Raw genomic sequence first — 24,100 nt, forward strand, 5'->3', positions numbered from 1 at the left:
CTTAGAATTTGTTCTATTAATGTCACTAATCCATGAATCTGTATAGTGCTTCTTAGTTTTCTCTAAGAATTACTTTTTTGATATGGTAATGGGGTTTATATTGTAAATGTCCCTAATTTCGTGTATGCCTTCAATCTATGAGTCTTTATTACAATATTGTTCAAGTTCTCTACCTGCATGGTATGTGTGTGTCTTATCAGCGTTGTAACGTTACACCTACCCACCGACCAAGTGACGACCCTCACTATTTTTCATAATATATATTTTTATTTAATCGAATTTATGTCAAGTTTGCGTAGCTTAAAGGGTGTTGGTCCTCATTTGTATTGATAAACATTGATTTTTCTACAATCCAATGCGTTCTTTCTAATAGAAATCACAAGTATGTGGTTTGACCTCTGGGCGCGACTTGCGCAAATTACCACCGGTAACTCCTTCGATACCTTCCAATCACCTGAAAATACCTAATTAAAGCTTGGTAATAACGTCTCAGTTTGTACTCGTTGATCTGAGCAACGGTCAAAGTCGCCATCTTTGTTTATATGAGACCCATATATCTCGTTTAATTAAACTCCAATTAAATCGCGCCCCCATATAGAGATGCGTTTTAATCCAAACATATCACAACTATATTAAAAGTTAATTCAACTATATTAAAAGTTAATCCAATGCGTGTCGTCACAAATATATATGGTATGTGCATACGGGACTCAAATACGTGCCCGCGTATAGTAACGATCCCGGTCGTTTGTACAAGGTATGTACGTCATTGAGCGTCAACATGTTGACCGTAACTTTTAGAGTGCAGATATTTTCAAACCGAATCTTTAGTTTTACAGCTGTTTGACATATTCCCATGATCAAACACCATACGTAACTGTTATTTTCAGTGGAAATGCATTTCATTTATAATAAATACACAATAATTTGGTCAGACGGTAAAAATAAGTTGTTCTGTATAAATTCTGCTATAGTGATTCATTGCTTGAATCTCACGGATCAAGAACTCCCAGAGCACTATTTTCTCAGTAGGCAGGTCTCCAGACCAATCGTGGTTATTTCTTTGGCACCGAGTCAAAAGCACACATTCTCAACATATTATACTATACCTCATATGATTCCAGTTGCGTTTATATCACACTACAGGTATTACACCAAGTCAGTTATAAATAAACACATGTTGACTACCACCATTTTTATTTCAGTTTGAACTATTTACAATACTATCAACCCAATAATATAACAATTAAAAAAACTCCCTGTGCTGTTGAAACTAGAGTCATGAAATACAAATATGAAATATTTCTATTAATTACAGATTTCTGATTAGTCTCTTAAACAAGACACTTGTCGCCAAATAAATCTGCACTTTCTGAGATGTTTATAAAATTAACAGAAGACAATAAAGAATAAATTTGATTGAATCTGTGATTAGCAGCCTGGTTTTCCTCAGCGCAATCACTTGTGTACCAAGTTTTGTTGAAATCAACCAAAAACTAATCAGGGTTGTGCATTGTCCCAGCAAATGTATATACCAAGTTTCATATATGCATATACACACACACACACACAGACAGGGTGACCACAAAGGCTCCCATTGTTTGCTTCCAAAAGTAAGTAAAAAATGCATACATCATATTCCAAACCAATCAAAGAAAAGCACAGGTAGAGCTCCAGTATGCCAACTAGGCATTGTACTATGCCAACTAGGCATCGTATTACGTCAACTAGGCATTGTAATACGCCAACTAGGCATTGTATTACACCAACTAGGCATCCTGTTACAACAAATTAATAAACATGGATTACATGCATTAAACGAGTAACATTTTCTGCACCAAATTTTAAATCAAATGAGCTCAAAGCTCTGCTTCATTTTTGTTAATTAATCAACTAATTAATCTTCAATAAACTGGGCAACAAAAAATAAAGGTATAATTCATATACCGTATTTGCTCTATTAGTGACCCATGCACTTTATAAAATAACAGAGGCATGTCAAGGGTCAAAATAAGATACAGCTTAATGATCCATTGGACAATACATACAACTGTCAGTTTACCTGTGAGCAAATACCGTACTTGTTTGTTATTCATTATCTCCAGTAATTATTATATTTTGTCAAATAACTTAAATAATGTAATTTGGAGTTCTGGCCACCAGATCACAGCTGACATTTACAATTTATGTATAATTGAAGAAGCTACTAAAAAACATTTTTTAACAAAGAATTTCCTCTATTAGACATGTTTTCGCACTGTGCATTAATAATGAAAGCTTCCTCATAATAAATCACTCTATTCAACAATATAATGTAGTGTTTTTTACAATAATTTCATAAAAATGATATAACTTAATGAACATTAAAGCGCGGTAGTCGTCGCGCTGCGCATGTGCGATATATATGGGTCTCATATAAACAAAGATGACACGTTTCCAAGCTTTAATTAAGTATTTTTCATGTTATTGGAAAGTATCGAAGGAGTCACCGGCGGTAATCAGTGCAAGTCGCGCCCAGGTCAAACCTCATACTTGTGATTTCCATTTGAAAAGTGCATTGGATTGTGGGAAAATCAATGTTTATCAACACAAATGTCGAACATGCGCAACGCGACAACTACCGTGCTTTAAACCATCAAAAGCTGGAATTTTATAATATTTAGAGGCAGAACAATTATTATTTAGTTGTCATGGGAACAAGTATGGAAACTCCATCATATTTTGGGGTTGGGAATAGCTGGAATCTAATTATCGCTGCCCAGCTAAATATGAAGGAATTCGTCAAGGTTTCATTCAGTCAGGCTCTATGGTAAAGCTTTGAATTTTTAACAGAAAACAAACAAACAAATGTTTTGTGTAGTCAGATATTTAAATAATGGATGACAGACTATACTTTAATTCTAAATCTACCATGTGAAGGACTAGTGATAACAATCAAATATAAAATTGATTCATGTGAGTTACACATTTATTCACCTGTGCATGGCTGCATTATTACATCATACTACCCATAATGCATCTGCATTCATATGTCATTGGTGTTCTACACTAATAATCATTCAAATACAAAATTGAATTATTCAAAATTTACAATTACTGTGTTAATCAAACAGCTCCTTGATAACCCATAACTCCTCATAGTACTAGTATTTATCTTAAAGCGATGGTTGATATTAACAACTAATTACATTATATTTAGGTTGTATTACTGAATTATAAGCTACTTTTTTTATTATATTAATTTTATTTAAAGATCAAGGGTGTGTACACTGGTTTCATTTGCACAAATCGTGCATAATCATTAACTGGAGTACAGTGACCGTGAAGTGGAGAATAAAGAACAGGTTTGTGTGCAACACATGAAATACTGATCATTTCAATTCTCAACACCAAAAGACAGCCTGACACAAAAAATGAAAATTGATGAGAAAACATATATTACAGATCAATCAACAAATATGCAAAATAACCCCGATTTACAATTACAATAATAGTTGTTATATAGTAAACAAATATATACATTATGACAGTGAATATAATATCCAATAGTATCATTTATTAAAATGAATTCTGAAAGCGTAGGGCAGTTTGTTTTGACAAAAAACAGTTATACTCATTTCCAAAATTTCTTAATACATATATCATGTAAAATACTGGTTTTTATTTAAACCAAGAAAAAGCACATACATTTAATAAAATATAATCACATAAAAATACAGAATGAAGCGTAAAATCATCTTCTAACAAAATATGGATCCAACATACTATAAATATATTAAAGATGATAATCCGTGTAATATTGCCAATTATTTTTAAAAATCTGCCCTATGCTTTTATTATACTAACAATATTTCAATATGCATTGTAAGAAAGGTCAAGCCATAGTCATAGAAACAGGTATAGAGTGGAGGGTGTTAACAAAGACAGCCATGTTGTTCTGAGACTGTGTTATATTCGGTTGCCAGTACTCCAAACAAATTATACAATGGTGCCTTTCACAGTTGAACTTCACATGGAACATCAACTGTGACAAATACAAATCGTTATACCAGTAAATCTATTTAAATTAATCGAACTAAAATTTAATTACTATTTATTTTCTCATTTCACAATCTGCATTAATGAAAAAAAAAATACAATTGCCACCATAAAGTAATAATACCTTGTGTTTTGAAAGTAGATTTAAATGAATTAAATTATTTTTTTTACTATCTGGCATTTTAAAGTCTAGTTTTGTAGCACAGTTGCTGGATATTGTTGATTGTGTACTTGTCTGATAACAATTTCATTTCAATATTCTGTCAAAACTGGGGCAAACATGGGAATTCTGTCAAAACTGGGGCAAACATGGGAATTTATTTGGATACCCTTTGTAATTACTATACATGTATCCTCAAGAATTCAATTAATTCAAAATTAAAACTATGGCTCCAAACTATAATAATTAATCTTACACACTTGTATTGCAATAATTATAATTTATCATTGTGTCTTCCATCTCATAATGTACATATGAAAAGTCATACACAATACATGTAAGTCTAAAATCGTGTTAATAGGTGATTTATAAATATGTTAAATAAAAATAATCAAATTTAATCAGTTTTGTTGAACATTACCAAATACAATTGATCTATTTTTTAATTATTAGTAATTTATATTATTATGAAATAAATTATTATTATATATTTTGTTCATCGTAAAACAATGCAAAGTTTTGACATATTATGCAGACCTATGCAAAAACCAGTGTGAAATTACCATACAATTGTCTTTTTAAAAAATTGATGCGGGTGTTGCTTAAATTTATAAGAACACACCCCTAATATTTGTTGTAGATGCGGTGAAAAGTGGTGAAAATGTTGTATCCAAATATCTAGTACAATTTACAACATTAAATACTATTTATTTCATCCGATGTTACTGTCAAATAACATGACAATAACTGTAATATATAACGCATAGATATTTTTACCAGAATTAAATTTTGAAAACACTATCATACATAGATAATTTTAACTGAGTGATTCACCATCTCAATGTGTTGCTGGTATATCATTACAATACTTTTTATTTTGGTACATTTATGACGCTCTAAACTAATCGTCTCTATATTTATCAGGATTGACATTTCCACGAGGTCTTTTTATCCGTGCATAGGGACCAAGCTCTGGATCGAATATGAATTTCCATATTGTTCCCGGCCAGGAGGAGACTTTTGGCTGATTTACATAGTACTCCGGGGCTATTTTCTGCAGCTGAAAAAAATAAAAAAACACTGTGTTTAATGTTTACGTTTTACAAAGAAACACCATTATCATATCCAACACTCCACGTTCATGTTATGCATATATATAATGTGCAATCACTCAAATCGTGTCACAGATGAAATGTCAGGTATCTTTCAGGTATCTGATAAGATTTCATGTCTGAAATTTCCACTAAAATCACAGGGAGCTCAGGAACTGCAGATATAGGTAAAATGTAGGTGAGGCTTTGGCGAAATTTGAAAGAGCAACTAATATTCTTCAACCTGGTATTTTTTATAGACTTTATTTTTCATTCTGTTTGTCTGTTTTTTCCAGTTTAAAAACTATTAGCTCGCTGGAGTTTTAATCCAATGTCTATTTCTTACACTAGATACCAGACGATACCCCCCCCCCCCCAGCTCATAGGGAGTGCATACAGTTGATTATAGTTCCTGGGCTCCCTGTGCTAAAATGACTGACATTGTTTAACATACAATTTATGATAAATTATGTGAAGTTTGAATATGATCAGTCAAGGCATGTCAGAAAAGCATTCATTAATGGTCGCCGATCGGGGAAAACCAAATGATGTGCATTAAAGTTGCATTCCTACTTTACAAAAAATTTTAAAGGCTGTATATGAATTACTATAAGTGATATTTGAAGGAACGAAAGTGCACTTATAACGAGAAATCTGGCCAAAAATGCGAATAATCGAATATTCCCGGTCATTGTCGAACCGTACCGATCATTTTCGGCAATAACCATTCCACAATCGAATGTTATAACACTATTTCTAGTTCGACATTGTACGCTGATTTGTACGCTGTTTTCTACTCTAAATACTATTCACACAGCGTATTTGACTTGCCAGACAGCATAAAACATTTTTTATTTTTATTTATGTGCAGTATTATTCATCTGATAGTTCACCCCCAAATGTGCACTTATTAAAGTGGTGAACGTAAATTGTCTGAATATTTATTAGCGACAGTCAGGGTTTTGAGATGAACTGCCTACATCCTATTGGTTAGATTTGGATTGGAATGGACCGCACGCCAATGTTTGTTCGTTGGTCTTCAGCTAATAATTTAGGTGGCCAGGGTCATTTTCTTGTTATTCGCATACTTTTGTAACTTCAAATATCTCTCATAGTAATCCATATATATTATTTTAAATATTTACAAAGTGGGAATGCAACTTTAAGGTTGCATTATGTTCTTAGAATTTCTCAATTTTGATTGAAATCTGTCCTTGAACAGCTTATATTGGGTTCTTGAATGGCAGAAATGTTTTATTTTGTTAAATTTTCCGCACTAAAGTGGCCACTATTTAGCCATCTTAAGAATCAGATTACAAAGACACATCCATATGTATGTTCATAGATATTGAGAGTATGAATAAGTTAATCAATATTACTTCCATGAATGATGTTAAAGTTTTGTTCTGCAAAATAAAAGGTTTTGTGGATGAATTAAATGTTTCGTCCTAACAAATGTAATGTTTTGTCTGCGAATTCAATTCTTTGTCATGAGAATTTAAATGTTTTGTCCTACAAAAGTAATGTTTTGTCTGCAAATTGAATGCTTTGTCATGAAAATTTAAATTTTTAATTTTTTGTCTGATGAATTAAATGTTTCGTCCTAACAAATGTAATGTTTTGTCTGCGAATTCAATTCTTTGTCATGAGAATTTAAATGTTTTGTCCTACAAAAGTAATGTTTTGTCTGCAAATTGAATGCTTTGTCATGAGAATTTAAATTTTTAATTTTTTGTCTGATGAATTAAATGTTTTGTCGGAGAGAAATTAAATGTTTTGTCCAAACAAAATTAATGTTTTGTCTGTGAATTGAATGCTTTGTCATGAGAGTTTAATTTATTGTCTTATTATGTAATCAATGTTTTGTCCTGAGAAATTGAAGTTGTTCTGACACATATGGGCCACAGTATTAAAAGTCTTACAATGTGACAAATGGTTAAACAATTCTCAAATTTTAATGCAATATGTACATACATACTACAAACCAAATTTCAGATCAGTGTGGTTCGTGGTTCAGAAAAATATTTTAAAAAATTTCATGCAATTTTTTAGTAAACTATTTATAAGGCAAAATGTTTTCTAATATTGATATGGGAAGTACATATGTCAAGATGCTGCAATAAAAGATGTAGATCACTGAAACCAAGAATGAGGATAAATATAGCACATCAAAGTTTAAATACACTGTTGCTGAACCATGTGACCAATAAAAGTCAGATGCACCAGTTTGCAAAAGCTCCTATCAGCATGCAAGCAAAGTTTGAGAAGTTTTCACCCAGCACTAGCTAGCTCATGAGAAAAAAATAGCAGAAGAAGTGAAGGAAAAATTAAAGGACTCTAAGCCCTGGGCTTCTATATCAGTATACCAATAATTCTGATTCAACTGTTATACTGGACAAAAATGTCCCTATTTCCTTGCAAACAGGAATGCAGCGGGTAGACATTTGTTCCAAAAGTGCTTAACCACCAGTTAATTTTTCATCAGGTATTCAATTTAAAGAGATAACACTCAATATATATAAATACCATGTAAGTACTGCAAGAATCTAAATTGATTGTAAAGTACATTCACTAACAGTGCCTCATGTTAAATATTATGTATTCACAAATTCAGGATTGTCTAAATATCAACTAAAGGAATGTCAAAATAATATTTACTAAATCATATCTGCCAGAGAAGGCAAAAATGTTCATACGAAAAAAAAAAATAGTATCAAAGTAATGAAAAAGAACAAAAATGATTTAAATAAATTGATGTTTGTGTTTAAATTAAGCTATGATAGTGAGTACATATGTCTGCTGTTCATAATAGAGATAAAATTGTTGTTAGTACTAGTTCCAAAAAATTGATAATATGACTTTCCTACTTTGTTAAAGCATAATCTATGTTCCCTGTATTCTGAGATTCATGAAAGTGTTTTTCATCATCAACTTTCTTAACTGCACTCTGCTTATCTCAGCCAATTATTCAATTTACAGTGGGCGCAAACAAGATTCAGACGGGTAACTTACAACTTCCCTGGGATAGTCAATGTTCCAATAACCCTATCAACTTCCCCAGGTGGATAAGGCGACCGCAAATACGATTTGTATGGATAATTTATAACGTCCGTTGTATAGCCACAACAACTTGCAATATCCCTGATAATTAGAACAAAATTGTCGCCAGTCTGTGGGTGGACTTATCTATTTCATTACGCCAGGGGAAGTAAGATTGTTACAAGATGTAGTAATTTGTTTTCATAACATTAGATCATTTGATAGCCCCAATAGAAACGTCCCTCGCTACATTGTGTTGTTGTGGAGACTTTCCTAAGGAGTTTGCTAACTTCCTGTACAAATTTTGTTGTCAATGGTTACTAACTCAGTAAACCAATGAACATAAGACGTGATGTCTTGATCTGAGAACAGGAAGAGAAACTACATTTATGTTATTTCATGAATTAAGCTAGCAGAGCTCAGTAAAAAATTTAAAAAATAATTTTTACAAAACACACAGATCTTTGTGTTACTTTTAAGGTAATTTGGTTGAATAAATATAATTTCTTGCAAATTAAAACCAGAAATTCTATTCTTATATGTAAACTAGAAATATCGTAATCAAAGTTGAAATTATTGTAGATATGCATGATAGTTTTAATACAAATACTGAGAGAAAAAAAATGTTCTGATTTACAGTGGGGCCTTCATTCTTACAAATTTTTCATAGGGGTATTTTTATCTGTAAATCACCATGACCCTTGACCTCATTTATTACAGAAATTTACAATACAGACAAGTAATCAGAAACTGGACATGAGTGTTAATTATTGAGTGACTCTGTCATTTGAGCAGTGAAACGGTTACGTGATGACATTTTGTCAGACTGCATATAGTAATTTAAATGTTGTCACAATGATGTTTGACTTTCATTAGGTTACAAGGCTTTTAAAAAACTACTGTAAAGGGGGTAATTATTCACTGGGTTTTAATTTAGCTTATTTCGCTGACTGGAAAAATGCGCTAAATTAAAACACAGTGAATATGTAAAATTTAGCATAGAACACATTATCTAAATGACGAAACCGTGAATTTAAAACCCACTGAATATGCCTGAATTGGTAAATCAGTGAAATTTAAACCCAGTGAAAATTAGTCATTTTACAGTATTTAAATTGAGGGGGTCAGAAGTAATTGTTTTTTTTTTATAACCACAACCCCCCATCATACTAAATGGTTCACCCCTATAATAAAATCATCCATCAGTACATTCATAGTATAGTATAGTATATTATATTTGACACGAAATAATATATTTAGGTACATTATCTGTGGTCAAAAGACATTAAATATAATATACCGGTATATATACTTGAAGTGTTGCATTTTGGGTAACATTGTGGTGTGGGAGCTGTAGGAAATTGACTGCATATTTTGCTTAATATTTGCACATCATTGTCTTACCCCCTCTAGTTTCAAATTGACAACCATTTTGTTTAGACCATGAAGGCAGAAAAATAAACACTGGTAGCTATGTGACTCATTATGGTGATCTCTCATGGTGATACTGACTCACATAGGGAGTATCATTGTGGCATGACTCAGCAGATTTTAGTGATAACAGAATTCAAGTTACAATTTTAGTTTATCCTATCACTGCTCAGGTTACATTCATGAACTTACACTTGCTATATCTACAGTAGCAACTTAGGATCAGAACAAAAATCAAACAATTTTTGGTCAATTTATTTTTAAAAAACCAATTCATGTGCACATTTCTATTTTATTTTTAAAATGTCATTGATATTAAGTTATATTTGTGACAACAACAGAAATGAAGCTGGAATGCACACAATTTCAACTGATGACTAAAAATAGGAATATTTTATTTTTTGGTCTTAGGGTTGCTCTCGCTGTTCACATCTTTTTAAACATACATTTTCCTTTTGCTTATTCAACCAGTTAGATATTGTTATTCTGTAGCAATGTACAACTAGCAGTCATATTTATGTCAAAGGTCGTTGTCAGGGACAAATAACAATTTTAATTCCTGCGTTATGATTATTACTAAATATAATTAATAATTCAAATAAGCTAATAAATCTCATCTTGGAAATTATATTTTAAAACACATGTCTGAAAGTAACGGGTCACTATGGTTACTGAAAATGTTTACCAAGGTTACAATGTGAACAAAGCTAACGTAGGTCATGTGTACACATCAAAGTTGACATTGAAATATGAGGAATTTCTTGTTTAAAATCTTGGGTCTAGATGAATTTGTTTTTTCACAAATATTTTATTCACATAAATGTTGTTATTATACATCTGTCACTGCAACGCCATAAGTTAGTGCAATACTGTTATTTTGCGGTATTGCACTGGGTGTTTTCATCCTACCATGCGAATTCCAAAGTAATTAAATAAAATTAAAATTAAATAAAAATATGGAACTATTACGCACGTAAACGTCCTCAAACAAAGATGGCAGCTCCCAGAGTTTGACCAGACCCCATACAAAGAAGTTCGCTAAATCTGTTCTGAAATTTTTGTATTTCTGAATTCCCATGATGTATTCCTGGGAGGAAAAGATTACGAAGATATGCACTCAGACAGTACACAGTCACATCGACATCCACTGCGTGTCAACCGATACTACCGCTGTACTGTCTTCGTGCATACTTTTCGGTATCCTTATAATAACCTCATATTATTTATGATTTTCCCAATTCTTTTACATTATAAGATTTTTAAGGCTGTTTTGACCTCCTCCTCAAACTCTCTACCCCCTAGATGGGGAACCCCTAAATTTACTACAAAAATCAACCTAATGCCACATGTTTGGAAGGCAGAGTAAACTGCAGTGCGATTTATAGTGTTGAGTAAATAGTCAGCATTGTGAGTTGAACCCAGAATTTCTATGATGCAAAGGTGAACACACTTACCAATGTACCATCTCCCAGGTTAAATATGATATGTTTATATTATTTTAGAATGAAGACTTGTAGACAATTACATGTATATATAAAATTATTTCCATTTTGTCCAAAATACATAAAAATTTGCAGAATGTTGCACAAAAATTGTGATGAGAAAAATAATGGCATTCGAAAGATTGCAAGGTGCAACTGTCCAATACTTCTGTTGTAGAAAATATAAACTCTCATTAACTGATGGTTAATTTCAATTTAAAATGGGGCCCTAGACACAACCTAACCATGTATGCAAAGTTTAATTTTAAAAATCAGCCATTGAATATGTATGTACTTTTAATTTAAATTTATTTGATTCATACCTCAACATTATATAACTGGAATCCATCAAAACTACCCATAACAATGCAAGTTATGAAGTTAATTAAATAATATTCACAGATATGAACCAAAACCAGCAACATTTTGGAATATTTGATCGATTATTGACAGACAGACAGACAGACAGACAGACAGACAGACAGACAGACAGACATGAACTTAAGCCAAACCCAGTCATGCACAACAATGACTATAAAACATCAATGGCTGTTTATTCACATCACAATGAGCACCCAACATTTCAATTGATGACTCCTCAGCCTAAACATTGTTTGCATTGTTGACAAATTTTCAAAAGCCAAACAGTAAAGTTGTAAAACTTGTATAGAAAATAAGAAGAAGACTGGTAATAGCAAACTTTGCTGACCCCCAGTTATATTCAAAACACATTCCTGTTCTGCAAACATTTCAAATGAAACTTTAAGAAAATTAAATGTTTTTTTTTTTTTTACATTCAAGAGAACAAGTCTTATTAGACAGAGTTAAACTGAAATTACCGTATTTAGAGTTTATAAAAATACTGATTGATCTAGTATGTACAATAATAAAGTAAGAAATTATTTGGAATGAATGTGTGCATATTAATGAGGTCATTTAAATATTGTGAATCAGGTACCTACCTGTGGTAATCTAGTATATGGTATGTTTGGAAAGTCATGATGTTCCCAGTGATATCCCAGATTGAAAGTTAACATGTTCAAAGGGCCGTAATAGGAGTACGTTTCGAACCCCTTCTGGAAGAGATAATGTTCAGCAATAGCATGCGCTCCAAGTGGGTGGATTCCACCACCAAGAATCGTACTGATGACAAGGTACGCAACTGGTTTAAATCCCCACATGTAATACAGCAAAGCATCACAAGAGATGGCTGCAACAGCATTGTAGATCTCATATATTGAAATTGGCCGGGGTCTTCGGATAAACGGCCGAAGGGAATATGTAAATGGCAGCAGGAGTACAAAGATAATTTTGGTGAAAGTGTTGCGGAAAAGTTTACATTCCAACTCAGATGGAATGTCCGGATCTAGCTCGTCCATCGCTAGATACCGATGATGTTCTGTGTGATACTTCTTGAAAGATATGAACGCCGGAACCCCGAGAGGAAGGTTACTGATTATTCCAAGATGGCGGTTCCACATAGGCCGACTGTGACCAAAAGCAAGATTGTGTGAGATTTCATGCATTGCTGCTTGCATGCATTTATTCATTGTTCCTCCAAAGACATACGCAATGATGATTATTGTTCCCCATGATGCAGATTGAAGTAACCAACATGCAAAGATCTGAAGAGCAACCACGAGGAACACGTACTTGACAATGGCAGTATCATGTCCCATTAACTTCTTTATCTGAGGATATTTTGCTGCAAAAAATGAAAAAGAAAACAATTGAAATTACATAATATATGCATGTCCATATTCTATTGTTCTTTTGTTTTCTGATTGGCTTTACCGACATCATCACATGCTATAGGCAACTTAAAAAATTTTTTTGTAATAAATAAAACAGTTTTGGAAAAACAGTGCACCATTTTCAACATTTGGAATTTCGACACTTGTCCTAATCTCAAGTTCCTTAACGCATTATACAATAGAATATATGGAATCATAATGACCATGACTGATTGTGGTGCGGGATAATATGGTGATAGTTATAATAAATCGATATCCATCCTTATCTCTTCTAATCAAGGTGAAATGTCTCAATTTGGTTGTTTTTACAAAAATCCTCCAAGCGTCAAGTGAAGTGAGGGTATGTCTTCTTTGGATTTGAATATTGTTTATCTTCCAGGATAATTAAAAATGAAAGTAAAAAAATTCTGAACAGATGCAGGAAAAATAAGAGCTACCATACTAGTGCACAATAATGTATCAGACCCTGCTCAGAAGTAATTTTTATTGATTTGAAACAAAGTAAAAAAAAAAGATGAGCATGTCGTTGATGGCGCAATATCTTGCTGACGCATGCGTAGATCGACTTTCTTGATGTTAAAAAAAATAATCGCATCACTGCATTGTTTTTTAAAAACAAATTTGGACCAGAAACAGATCTTCTTTTTTTGACCTTATATGGATTTCACCGATTCTATATATATATTTACATAAGATATTACGATGGCCGTGAAGAAATCGTGCCTGCCCACGTGCATTGAATTAACAACTGATATCACTGTCATGTGGGTCATTAGATTACAAATAGTGGGGTGAGCAAATATGTTTGCCGTCTTTCGCCAATTGTGTACAGACAATACACTGAGCAAGCGAATGTTTTAAATAAGAGAACCATAGAGAACCAGAGTGTATTATCCAGCCGTACATCTACGTTTTTTTACACGTTGATTGGTCTCTATATGGACGCGCTTCTTCGCCATCATCTTTACACAAACATGGCCGATGAGCAACGAGCTCCCGACAAATGCTTAGTAACAAGAGAACACGATTCTTCATCGTCAAACCGGAACGGGAAATACATAAACAGCGTCGTATTATTACAGCGATAGATGATAATTATAACACTCGAATGTAAAACCTTGAAAGCGACGGTTAATATAAGCATCGTGAGAATATTACTGTCAATGTTCTCTGAATACTTGAACAAAGCAAATGCGGGACTACGTCTACTTCATCTTACCTAGCATCTCCCGCCGTCTGACTGCATGTGGCTGTTCAGTGTAAACCCATTCAAACTCATCGCGTGTGACGCTCGCACCCATGATTGCTGCTCACCAACACTGCTTTCAAAAATGAAATAATGCAGTTTATCCCACTGTTGCTTCAATTCGGACAGAATACAGACGCGAAACACGCCCACTATATACTAGTATACCGATGACACAGTTAATGATTGTACGTACACCTACCCGCACTGAAGCGACTAGCTTGTCCAATCAGCGTAGTCATTTCAACAAACGACCTTTCTCGGTTCATTAATAATTCAAAAGGGACGAATAGACGAGTTAATATAGTTAAGCATTTATTGTTTCAAGTCGAACACTCTGAAACGTGCGATGTGGCAAGTTTGCCCCGCATCCGCCGTGGTGTGTCGAAGATCTAGTTTAGCGCCTCGAGGGCAAAACAATAAAAGACGAAGATGTATTCATTTTCTTTACTTTAACCAATTTATAACATTATTGTAACAAAGAAAATATGCAAACAATTCAGTAACAATAGGTGACCGTGGGTAGAAAATCCAGCCATGAATGTGTATGAGATTGTTTGACCGCAAATACATGACTGGCGTCGATTAAAGTTCAAGCACATTGCCAAGACTCATAGTGTAGCTTGAGTTTGCTTGTAACCATGCATCTTTTAAGTACAGGGTTACTGACTGTGTCACTTATTACTGGGTCACAATCCGGTCAACGTTCAAGGTAAATCCGTTCGAACCCTCGATATTTTAACCTGTATTTGACCACAGTGATTTGACCAAACCACAGTCCCTCTATCAGGGACTGTGGCCAAACAATTAAAAATGATCATTAGTGCAAATATATATATGCATGCTAAATAGAGCTGTGTTCTTTATATTTATTCAACGCTAAAGATTAATTGTTTGGAAATCCCCTGAATCGACAATATTGTGCGTGTTATCACGTGTATAATAGACATATAGTCACGGGCATCACGGGGTGTGGTCAGTGCATTGGTTCCATTGAATGCGTCACCAAATTTATCACCGAGTCGAAAGGTCAATACTTTTGGTATTCATACCTGCACAATAGGTAACTTTAGACTATGAAAATACAAACCACTTTTAGATCTATGATTAGGCCATATACCTTAAAAATACATGACATTGACCGTTTGTTTTTTGGTGTTTTTTTTCAATAAATTATTATGTGATTGTATAAATGGCGGAAGCCGTGTATACCACGAAAAAAACAAGATCTGTAACAGTTTGAATCATTATCAGTATGGTTACAGTCTAAAAGTGCATGGATTTCATTGCCAATAGAATAATTATAGTTTTGGGCATATGTACTTGTAGCTTTCGTTTTTGCAGAATGTTTTAATGCATTCTGTATACATGTTTTTGTTGTAGGGATTGATACAGGATCATCTGCTTAGATTAGTAAATCTATTTTATATGGCAATTATAACTGAACTGGAACTCTTGTAGTATTATCTAATGAATTATGCAAGTGCTTAAGTATAGATTAAATAACATAATGGCACATCTTTGTCGGACCTCTGTTGTGTTGTCAAATATTGGTGACATTTTGGTGTTTTACGGACAGATGAATTCTGTTCTATTGGTGCCAGACGTATAATAGGTAGTATGTATGTGTGTAATAATTCTATAGACTATCCCATTGGTACTACTCTTCGGTAATTTATGGAAAAGGCCATTTCTTTAAACAATATCGAACACTAGGATATTTGAAAGTCAATATAGCAGGTATACAGTTTTCGATTTAATTTAATGTGTTTATTTTAATAGCTTTCAAAAAAAAAATGGTCTGTAGTGCGGTGATCTTTACGAAAACCTGCCTGGCTATTATGTAAAACATTAGTAGTTTCTATGGAATGACTAAGTCTACTATAATAATTATATACAAAAGCCTTTCCCAACACAACTAAAAACTACAATTATTCTTCATAGTTCTAATCTGTCACCTAACTATGAAAAGGCAATATTTTCTGCCCGAAATTTTACAATTATGTTGTGAAAGAAGACAACAGTTTACTTTAACGCTCTAAAGGTCACAGTGATGGCGCCAGCTGTGGATACCCAGTACTATATAATCATGATTCTGTTACGAAACTGAACTGAATAATATAATCTAGCCCGCATGATGCGAGGGCAGGGGTCACCTGTTGAAATCAGACACGGCGTCATGTGTGACCAGGCCATTCAGCACCAGTAAAGTGCTTGACTCAACATTGTATGTTCACGACCAATGCGGGTAGCATGTCAAAATATTGTTCAATCACTGTTTTTATCACTAATCGATAAGCTGATTCGACCAATATTACTTTAAAGTGCACTGAGCAATATCTAGGGGAAATGAAATTGATTACAAATATGTCGTCGAGAACGCACCTAAGTTAAAGCGCGGTAGTCGTCGCGCTGCGCATGTGCGACATTTGTGTTGATAAACATTGATTTTCCCACAATCCAATGCGTTCTTCAAATGGAAATCACAAGTATGAGGTTTGACCTAGGCGCGACTTGCACTGATTACCGACGGTGACTCCTTCGACACCTTCCACTCACATGAAAATTGCCTAATTAAAGCTTGGAAATGTCTCAGTTCGTACTCGTTGATCTGCGCAACAGTCAAAGTCGCCATCTTTGTTTATATGAGACCTATATAACTCGCACATGCGCAGCGCGACGACTACCGCGCTTTAATGTCAGTTTATACTTGGCGTCTTAAGAAATGCTCAAAAAATGGACATTTGGGGAGAACTCGGCAGATTACTAGTACTATTAAATACTAGTATATTCATCAAGAGACAAATGATAAAAAATTTACTTTTACTTTTCGACAACGCATCAAAAGAACTTTGTCGAAAGACAACAAATTATTTGCAGTCATGTGTTTAGGTAAAACATTTCTTAAAATTAATAATAATAATAATAATAGTTTATTACGCAACTGTAATCTGCTGTGGATACAGTAAAGTAAAAAAAGTGTAAAATAAAGCTATGTTAGGAAAGTACTAGTACATAGAAAAACATACATATATAAGAGAGCAACTTCCAACCGCACACAATGATCTATATAAAAATAAGTTTATCTTCCTTGTTATATCCAAATTGCCGTTATTAATCAGCCAACCATTATATTGTCTCAAGAGAAAATCATTCGCTCACCATTTACATTATTCCTTATTAGAATTAGTGTGAAAAATTTTGTTGATTTACACAATCTGACCACAATTATCCAATGTATTGGTGTGTACACAGCTGACTCAGTTTCACAACTGTATCTTAGCAACCGTATCTTGGCTGCGTCATGTGGGCTGTGGACATCATTCATCACCATTTTGCAGTGATTTTGTAAATTCGTATTCAGAATCATTTTTTTTTTAAAGTAAGTTGTGAAGTTTGAGAAATGTGCGTGTTTATATATTGTGTATCGTAATGGTGGATGCATACCGAAGCATGTCTGTGCCCATGTCAAACAAACGAAGTAATTTTTACTAACATACTGCAGAGGACGACATGCAGATTTTAAAATAATTTTATATTTTTTTTTCCTGTTGTCATTATTTATTTAATTTTTCTCTCTGTTGTAAACTCTTTTTTTAACTTCTCCATCAATTGTTTTTAATTTTGATAATGAGAAAATATTCGTTTCATTTAACAGATAAGATTGGTTTATATTTTTTAATATTGAATCAAGCTTTTTAAACCATTTACTTTTAATAATTTTATAGTATGCTTCCCGTAGTAGATTATTTGTGGAGTTTGAAATACGATTGGCACATTTTAGCATTTGTTTCTTAATAAAAGAGTCAAGAGGTAATTTTCCCAATTCACTATATATTGCCATGATTTGTGTATTTTTTGAAATACCAGGAATGTACCCATAGTATGTAAGCCTCTACAATCGATTTTGTAGATATTACTGCTCGCCAAGTCACTCCCTTACACAATAACTGGTCTGATAAGTTTATCAAATAGTGACAGTAGTATGGACATGTCCAGATTGCCAGATCCAATTCTGGTTGCTAATAAAAATAAAGCTTTTATTCCTTTTCTTTTTAGGTTTGTCATGGCATTATTAAATTTACTATTTGAACTCATAATTAAGCCAAGATGATTAATTTTTTTTCTAATTATATTGAGTTCTCTTCTTTCATAAAAATATTTCCTTGTTAAGAAGTCTGTTACTGTTACTTATTGAATATCATTATTTTTTTAGTAGTGTAATAAAGTTATCATTATTTTCGTTTTATATGTGTTGACTGACAACTGCCATTTTGATGTTGTGGGGGGATCGTTGTAGTCAACACTGATTTGTGAGATCATATTTCACAACCATAAAGTAATAAGGAACTGGATACAAATTAACCATTTGAGATACTCACAGCAGGATATCTTTATTACTGGAACAGTACTACACAGAGTTTATAACTAGCTAAGAACAGAGTTACAGGGACAGCAATAAGCATAGTATACTGACACTTGCATGGGTCCAGTCTAACACAAGGTGCTAAAAGGGGGTTATTTAAGGCATGGTCAGTAATCCAAAAGATAAACTTTCCTAATCCTGTACTAAGACAATGATTGGCTGAAAGATAACTGACCAATAATGTAATCATCAATTAGAAATGGCATACATTAACAGTAAGTGTGTTTCTTTGCCATAGAGTTCAATGTTAAGTTGAGGTAAACACACTAGTAAAACATGTTGAAATGCACATAACTTCTAAGTAACATTACAATGCTTAATCAAGTAAATCAATTAAGAAAGACAGTAATTTGATAATAAGTATAAAACAAAAAAGAACAAAATCAAGCAAGAATAAGTATCATTTCTAGACATTTAAATGCTATAAACTAACACAAACCTAAAACATGTCAGAGTAAGCCAGCGATAGATGTGTAGGCAGATAGTTTATCCAGACAGTTTTATAATCCTTTCTTCGATTTTGAAAGAATCACAATATCGTCTGTATAAAGAAGGCAATTAATTAATGTGTGTGTTGTGTAACAGTGGTGGGTCACAATCATGGAGCTAGCTCCATGGTCACAATAATATTTATCAAAAATATCAGGCAGATCTTCAATACTTGACGAACCGTCCAGCGAATATTCCTTCTTAACACCGACTAGAAAAAAAGATTGATTACTAGTATATTTCAGTATTTACTTGTTATTAAATGACCACGACGTGAAATCAACAAAAGGTTACACGATGCCATAAATGAAACTCGGTCATTGAGAAAAGTCGGTCAGTATCCGGTCAGCAGTTGTCGGCCAGTTGTTAGCCTGGTCACGGTTACTACATTTTGCGGGACCTTCAGGTAACAGTCAGGCGTGGATCGGCACTCGGTTCACACGCTATAACAGTTTACATAAATGAGAACTCCTCCACCCTCCATCCACACAGTTTTCATATGGGGGGGGGAGGCATAATCGATAAAGACAATTCTGTACTAGTACACTGATATATTTATATATTTTTTTATTAGACGCATAAAATCTTTAGGAAAGGATAAAAAGGGTCTTACAGAAAGAAATAAAAAAACAAAAACTACAATCTAAAAAGTAAAACAAAAAATAAAAACTTTTCTAAAAAAAATAAAACAAATCAAAAACAATAAAGACAATTTGCAGCCAATGGTGAATACAGAATATAGAATGAAGACAAATGTAGCCTAATACACTGATAGTTGTTGCTGTTTTGTTTCATAGCTGTTTCTTAAGAAGACAGCTAAGGCTGGTGCTAGAGTATGGTTTGCCATAATCAAAATGAATTTATTCTGACTATTTTCTTTATCAAAATTTGGAACTTTATTTTGTGCAGTCAGGAATAATTTGTCTCTATGGTGACTGTAAGCTGGACATTTCATTACAAAATGTTGCTCATCCTCAACTATATTTTGGCTGCACATATCACATGTTCTTTTATCCAGCGGCACATTATTATGTCTGCCTTTCTCAATTTTAAGGTCATGGTTGCTTGTCCTGAATTTTGCAATTAACCTTCTAAGACCATGGTTCTGCATATTAATTAGGTAATTTTCAATTTTTAAATCTTGTTTGAAAAGTCTGTATGTTCTTAGTTTGTTTTTAGCCAAGGTTTGTTTTCTATTATCATTATGCATGTCTAAGATCCATTGGTTCTCAAATGATTTTTTTATTTTTTTATGAATAAAGTCTAAATTTTTCTTAATTATTTTTTCACTTGAGTTTACAATGGTGACAACATCTATATCTTGCATGAGGGTTTCTACACTTGAAAACCATTTACATTTTACATTCTTTTTTACTAAGTAGGCTTCTCTTAGTAATGTGTTATCAGAGTTTGTTACCCGGTTGAAATATTTAAGTCGTTGTTTCTTGATAAAACAGTCAATGGGGTACCTTCCTAGCTCACCATAAACAGCCATTTTTGGTGTGAATTTTGAGAGACCAAGAATGAACCGACAAAATGAAAGATGGACATCCTCAATTGCAGACTTAGTTGTGCTTTCATCACCCCAAACTTCACTACCATATACAATAATTGGTCTTATCAGTTTGTCAAATAAAGATAGTTGGAGGGGTATGTTAAGTGAGTTGTCATATTGGATAAATGCTAAACAGATTTTGTAATAAAGCGCCCCCACATCGCCACGTCTCCTTAGGGCAAACTTTTGTTTGGAGTAAATAATCAACCAACCATTATTTGAGTTTCGTCTGTATTTGTTGTGCTGAATGTTGTTGTTTATCAACACTTCACCTCGGCCCAGTTGCAGTGTCACGTCTTCCAGATTCGTGGTTTAATTTCACGTAAGTATAAAAGGGCATAGCAAGTGTTGACAATTGAAGACAATAATACAGGAGGTCGAATCTTGGGATGAACCCAAGTGCTGTTTTAGTCAAATTACATCACATTGTGGATCTTCTTGATGAGTACTTTGATAATAGATATGAATTATTAATAATACCGTAAATAGAAAACTACTGCGTTATATGTGATTGACTTACTAATACTAGTAATACTCATTATGACATGTCTGCCCTTCCCATACCATACGTAGATGATTTGGTGTGACTTCAACTTGAGCAAGGAACGTACTTTTCCCAAAAACGGAGATTATCCCCAAATCGAGAGAATTAATCGGGAGAGTAGGTGTCGATCAAAGCTTCTCTCCCATTTCAAATGTATATACACTTCTTCAGGTCACTTATAGTTATTTGGAGGGGCCTTATGGATTACATTGGGGGGGCTAGATTGTTAGGGTAGGGGGTGAGGGGCCTTAATGAACGCTTTATCAAGTTCATAAATGGTGTGGCCTATTAATTCCTTCATTTTTGATGGGTTGAATGTAAAATATAGGATTTTATTTTCACTAAATCGCCCCCTCAGTGAAAGTAAATTATTTTACAGTTGATATATCTCTTCATTCCTAATGAATAGTGTAGAATCTTTATTGCTATCGTACCCCATATTTGAGGTTTTGATGAAAAGTACCATAAAGTAATACAATCTGAAAAACATGTAAGAAACAACTAACACTAACAACAACAACAAATATAAAAATCAAGCAAGACACTCAAGTTTCTAAACATAGAAAAAATGGTTAATTTGTAAGCATTTGAATTTTCTTGTATATTAAAACAATTATGGATGTGTTTCTCCACATCATTTATAATGTTTTCATCTTTATTATTTAAAATATTAATGAATAACTGTTCATTGTTTTTGTTGTCATGAATAATGTTGTGTCTTTTAAACATACTTTCTTTTTCTGAATATGGAAGGCTATGCTATACATGACTCAACCCCAAACAAATCAAATCAAAACATTGGATCATAATTTGCAGTTGAATACACTACCGGTATATGATGTATTGCAGTAATATTGTTTCTGTTATAATTAACACTAATTCAGCACATGTCATTTCTGTCTTATCTATTGTAAACTTGCGTAGTTAAATTCTTTTGTGATTTTATATTTGTAATCTATAAATCATAATCAATGATTTTCAAGATAAATATTTTCCTTACAAGACAGCATTCTCTACATTGGTTGACTTTTATGCTGTTTAAACATAATCCACAACAAAGACTGTGATTTAAAATTGACAATAAAGCAAACAAACCTACTAAAACAAATTCTCTGAGTAATGAGTTGCCAAGGCTTTTGAAATCTTGATAAAAGTATAGCATGTTTTGTGTACAATAAATACTGTACAAGTAATTACAGAGCATTATACCTGTTCTGTACTCATGAGACAGTTATTGATCTCTTTTCTCTCAAGGTCTCCTTTTAAAAATAGTTCATGTATATTGTCTCACATTTTATTTTTTTATCACACTTATATGAACTTTTTTTGTCACTGCTGGGGTGTATCAGAAAAAAAAAAATGATGCCAATAGTTTTTTGTGTATTAGTGGATTGCTATTTTTATTGTTTGCCTTGGTGTTTTTTTTTTTTACTTGAAAACATATAGCCTCCTTTTGTCAACATGGTGGCCATAGCAATGACTGTTGGGAAGGTTAAAATCTCACTGTTTATGGATGTGAGTGGTCACCTTGAAATGCATAAGGAAAAGACCTATCTTATTCTATCCTATAAAGAAACGTTTCTTTTTCATCACTTTCAGACAAGGTCACATCACAAAATAGATTGTAGTGTGTGTACATGCGCATTATGTATCTCAATAACTGTTTACACTGCCTTATGTTGTAAACAATTATACTGAATACATATGTAATTGTTGTGGTTACTGTTGCTAACATTACTGACACTTGTACCGGTACTTTAAAGTGCCTGTGAAATTCCCACCCACTGGAATTAACAGTTATTGATTTTGTTGTTGAAAATGATTACTCATATCTAAGTAAATTTGAAATAATTCTTGTACTGTAGCCACGCTCACCTATTCTGAAACGGTTGAGTGTTTCTGGATTTCCGACTTTCTTCTAAGTTAAAGTGTGCCACCAAATGTCAAAATATGAGAGGAAGCCATACTCTTGAGTCGTACTTATAACACTGCGTCATTCAACATACTTTTAAACGATTTTTTTTTTTGAGAGAGACTGAGGAGATTTTCAGAGGTTGTTTTCACAACAACATTTATGATGGTTAAACGTGTTGTGGGCAGGTGGAGTAATACATATAGCCAAAGTGTAAGTATTCACACATTTCCTATCGATCTGAAGGTGCAACATCAGTAGACGAAAGCCGTGAAATTAAGGAGAAATTGACACTTCGACTGACTGACATGTAATAATTGTGTAGTTGAAACCAACCCCGCTGTAGTTCTTTCTAACCATTACCAACTTGAATATTGTCCAGTGCTGTGGTCCAGTGACAGTGTTCAACTTGAAACGTGCACTGGTGACGGTGATGATCATGCTGATCAGCTACACTAGAAAGGACACATTTCGCATATAACTCAATCCTATGCGACAAACTTGATAAGATGTGTTCGCTATGGTCCATTCTTTCTCGAAGTGGCAATTCAGTCAAAGATGAGAAAACTGTACAAGAAATGTGCTTTATATACACGTATCGGCAATGCAAGCTGCCCAGCAAATTTCCCTTCTGACGCCACAATGTATGCAAATAAGAAGCTAATGAGGAGCCTTGTTTTAAAATACACAAAATTAAAGTTGACGTAGACTGAGTTTGAAACGGATTTTTTCACCTCAAAACACTATTTTATGCTTAATAATAATATTGATGTACCAATGAATGATTTTAGGCGAAAAAATAACAGTAATTTCACGGGCACTTTAGGTTGATGGACTTGACATTTTTAGTGTCTGCTTGGTTTGATGATCAAATAGTTCTGCTACTTGACAGTCATACTTGTCTAGACCATGTCTTTGCAATAATGAAAACCTG

The 24,100-nt window shown here is 33.4% G+C and overlaps 2 protein-coding genes across 3 annotated transcripts in view; one reads left to right on the top strand and one right to left on the bottom strand.

The window, feature by feature from the left end:
* Positions 1–1,180: 1,180 nt before the first annotated feature.
* On the bottom strand, positions 1,181–14,686 carry LOC100367170 (sphingolipid delta(4)-desaturase DES1-like). The gene is made up of 3 exons (XM_002736436.4): positions 14,214–14,686; positions 12,203–12,945; positions 1,181–5,258 (listed from the first exon to the last, which is right to left on the bottom strand). The coding sequence occupies exons 1-3, from the start codon at positions 14,293–14,295 to the stop codon at positions 5,100–5,102; spliced, it is 984 nt and encodes a 327-aa protein (XP_002736482.1). The 5' UTR covers positions 14,296–14,686; the 3' UTR covers positions 1,181–5,099.
* A 6,248-nt stretch (positions 14,687–20,934) lies between these two features.
* The window catches only part of LOC146739225 (uncharacterized), a 121,861-nt gene continuing 118,695 nt past the window's right edge, over positions 20,935–24,100 (top strand). For both annotated transcript variants that reach the window (XM_085502023.1, XM_085502022.1), the window contains exon 1: positions 20,935–21,032. The gene's annotated coding sequence lies outside the window, so the exon portion shown is untranslated. The remainder of the gene's footprint in view (positions 21,033–24,100) is intronic.

This window comes from Saccoglossus kowalevskii, chromosome 8, assembly GCF_978046115.1.
Source record: "Saccoglossus kowalevskii chromosome 8, keSacKowa6.1, whole genome shotgun sequence".
Lineage (NCBI taxonomy): Eukaryota > Metazoa > Hemichordata > Enteropneusta > Harrimaniidae > Saccoglossus > Saccoglossus kowalevskii.

Coding starts and splice junctions, on each gene's coding strand:
- LOC100367170 (XM_002736436.4), bottom strand. CDS start 14,295: ATGGGTGCGAGCGTCACACGCGATGAGTTTGAATGGGTTTACACTGAA. Junction 12,946..14,213: donor CAGACGGCGGGAGATGCTAG/GTAAGATGAAGT, acceptor CATTTTTTGCAG/CAAAATATCCTCAGATAAAG. Junction 5,259..12,202: donor CATATACTAGATTACCACAG/GTAGGTACCTGA, acceptor TATTTTTTTCAG/CTGCAGAAAATAGCCCCGGA.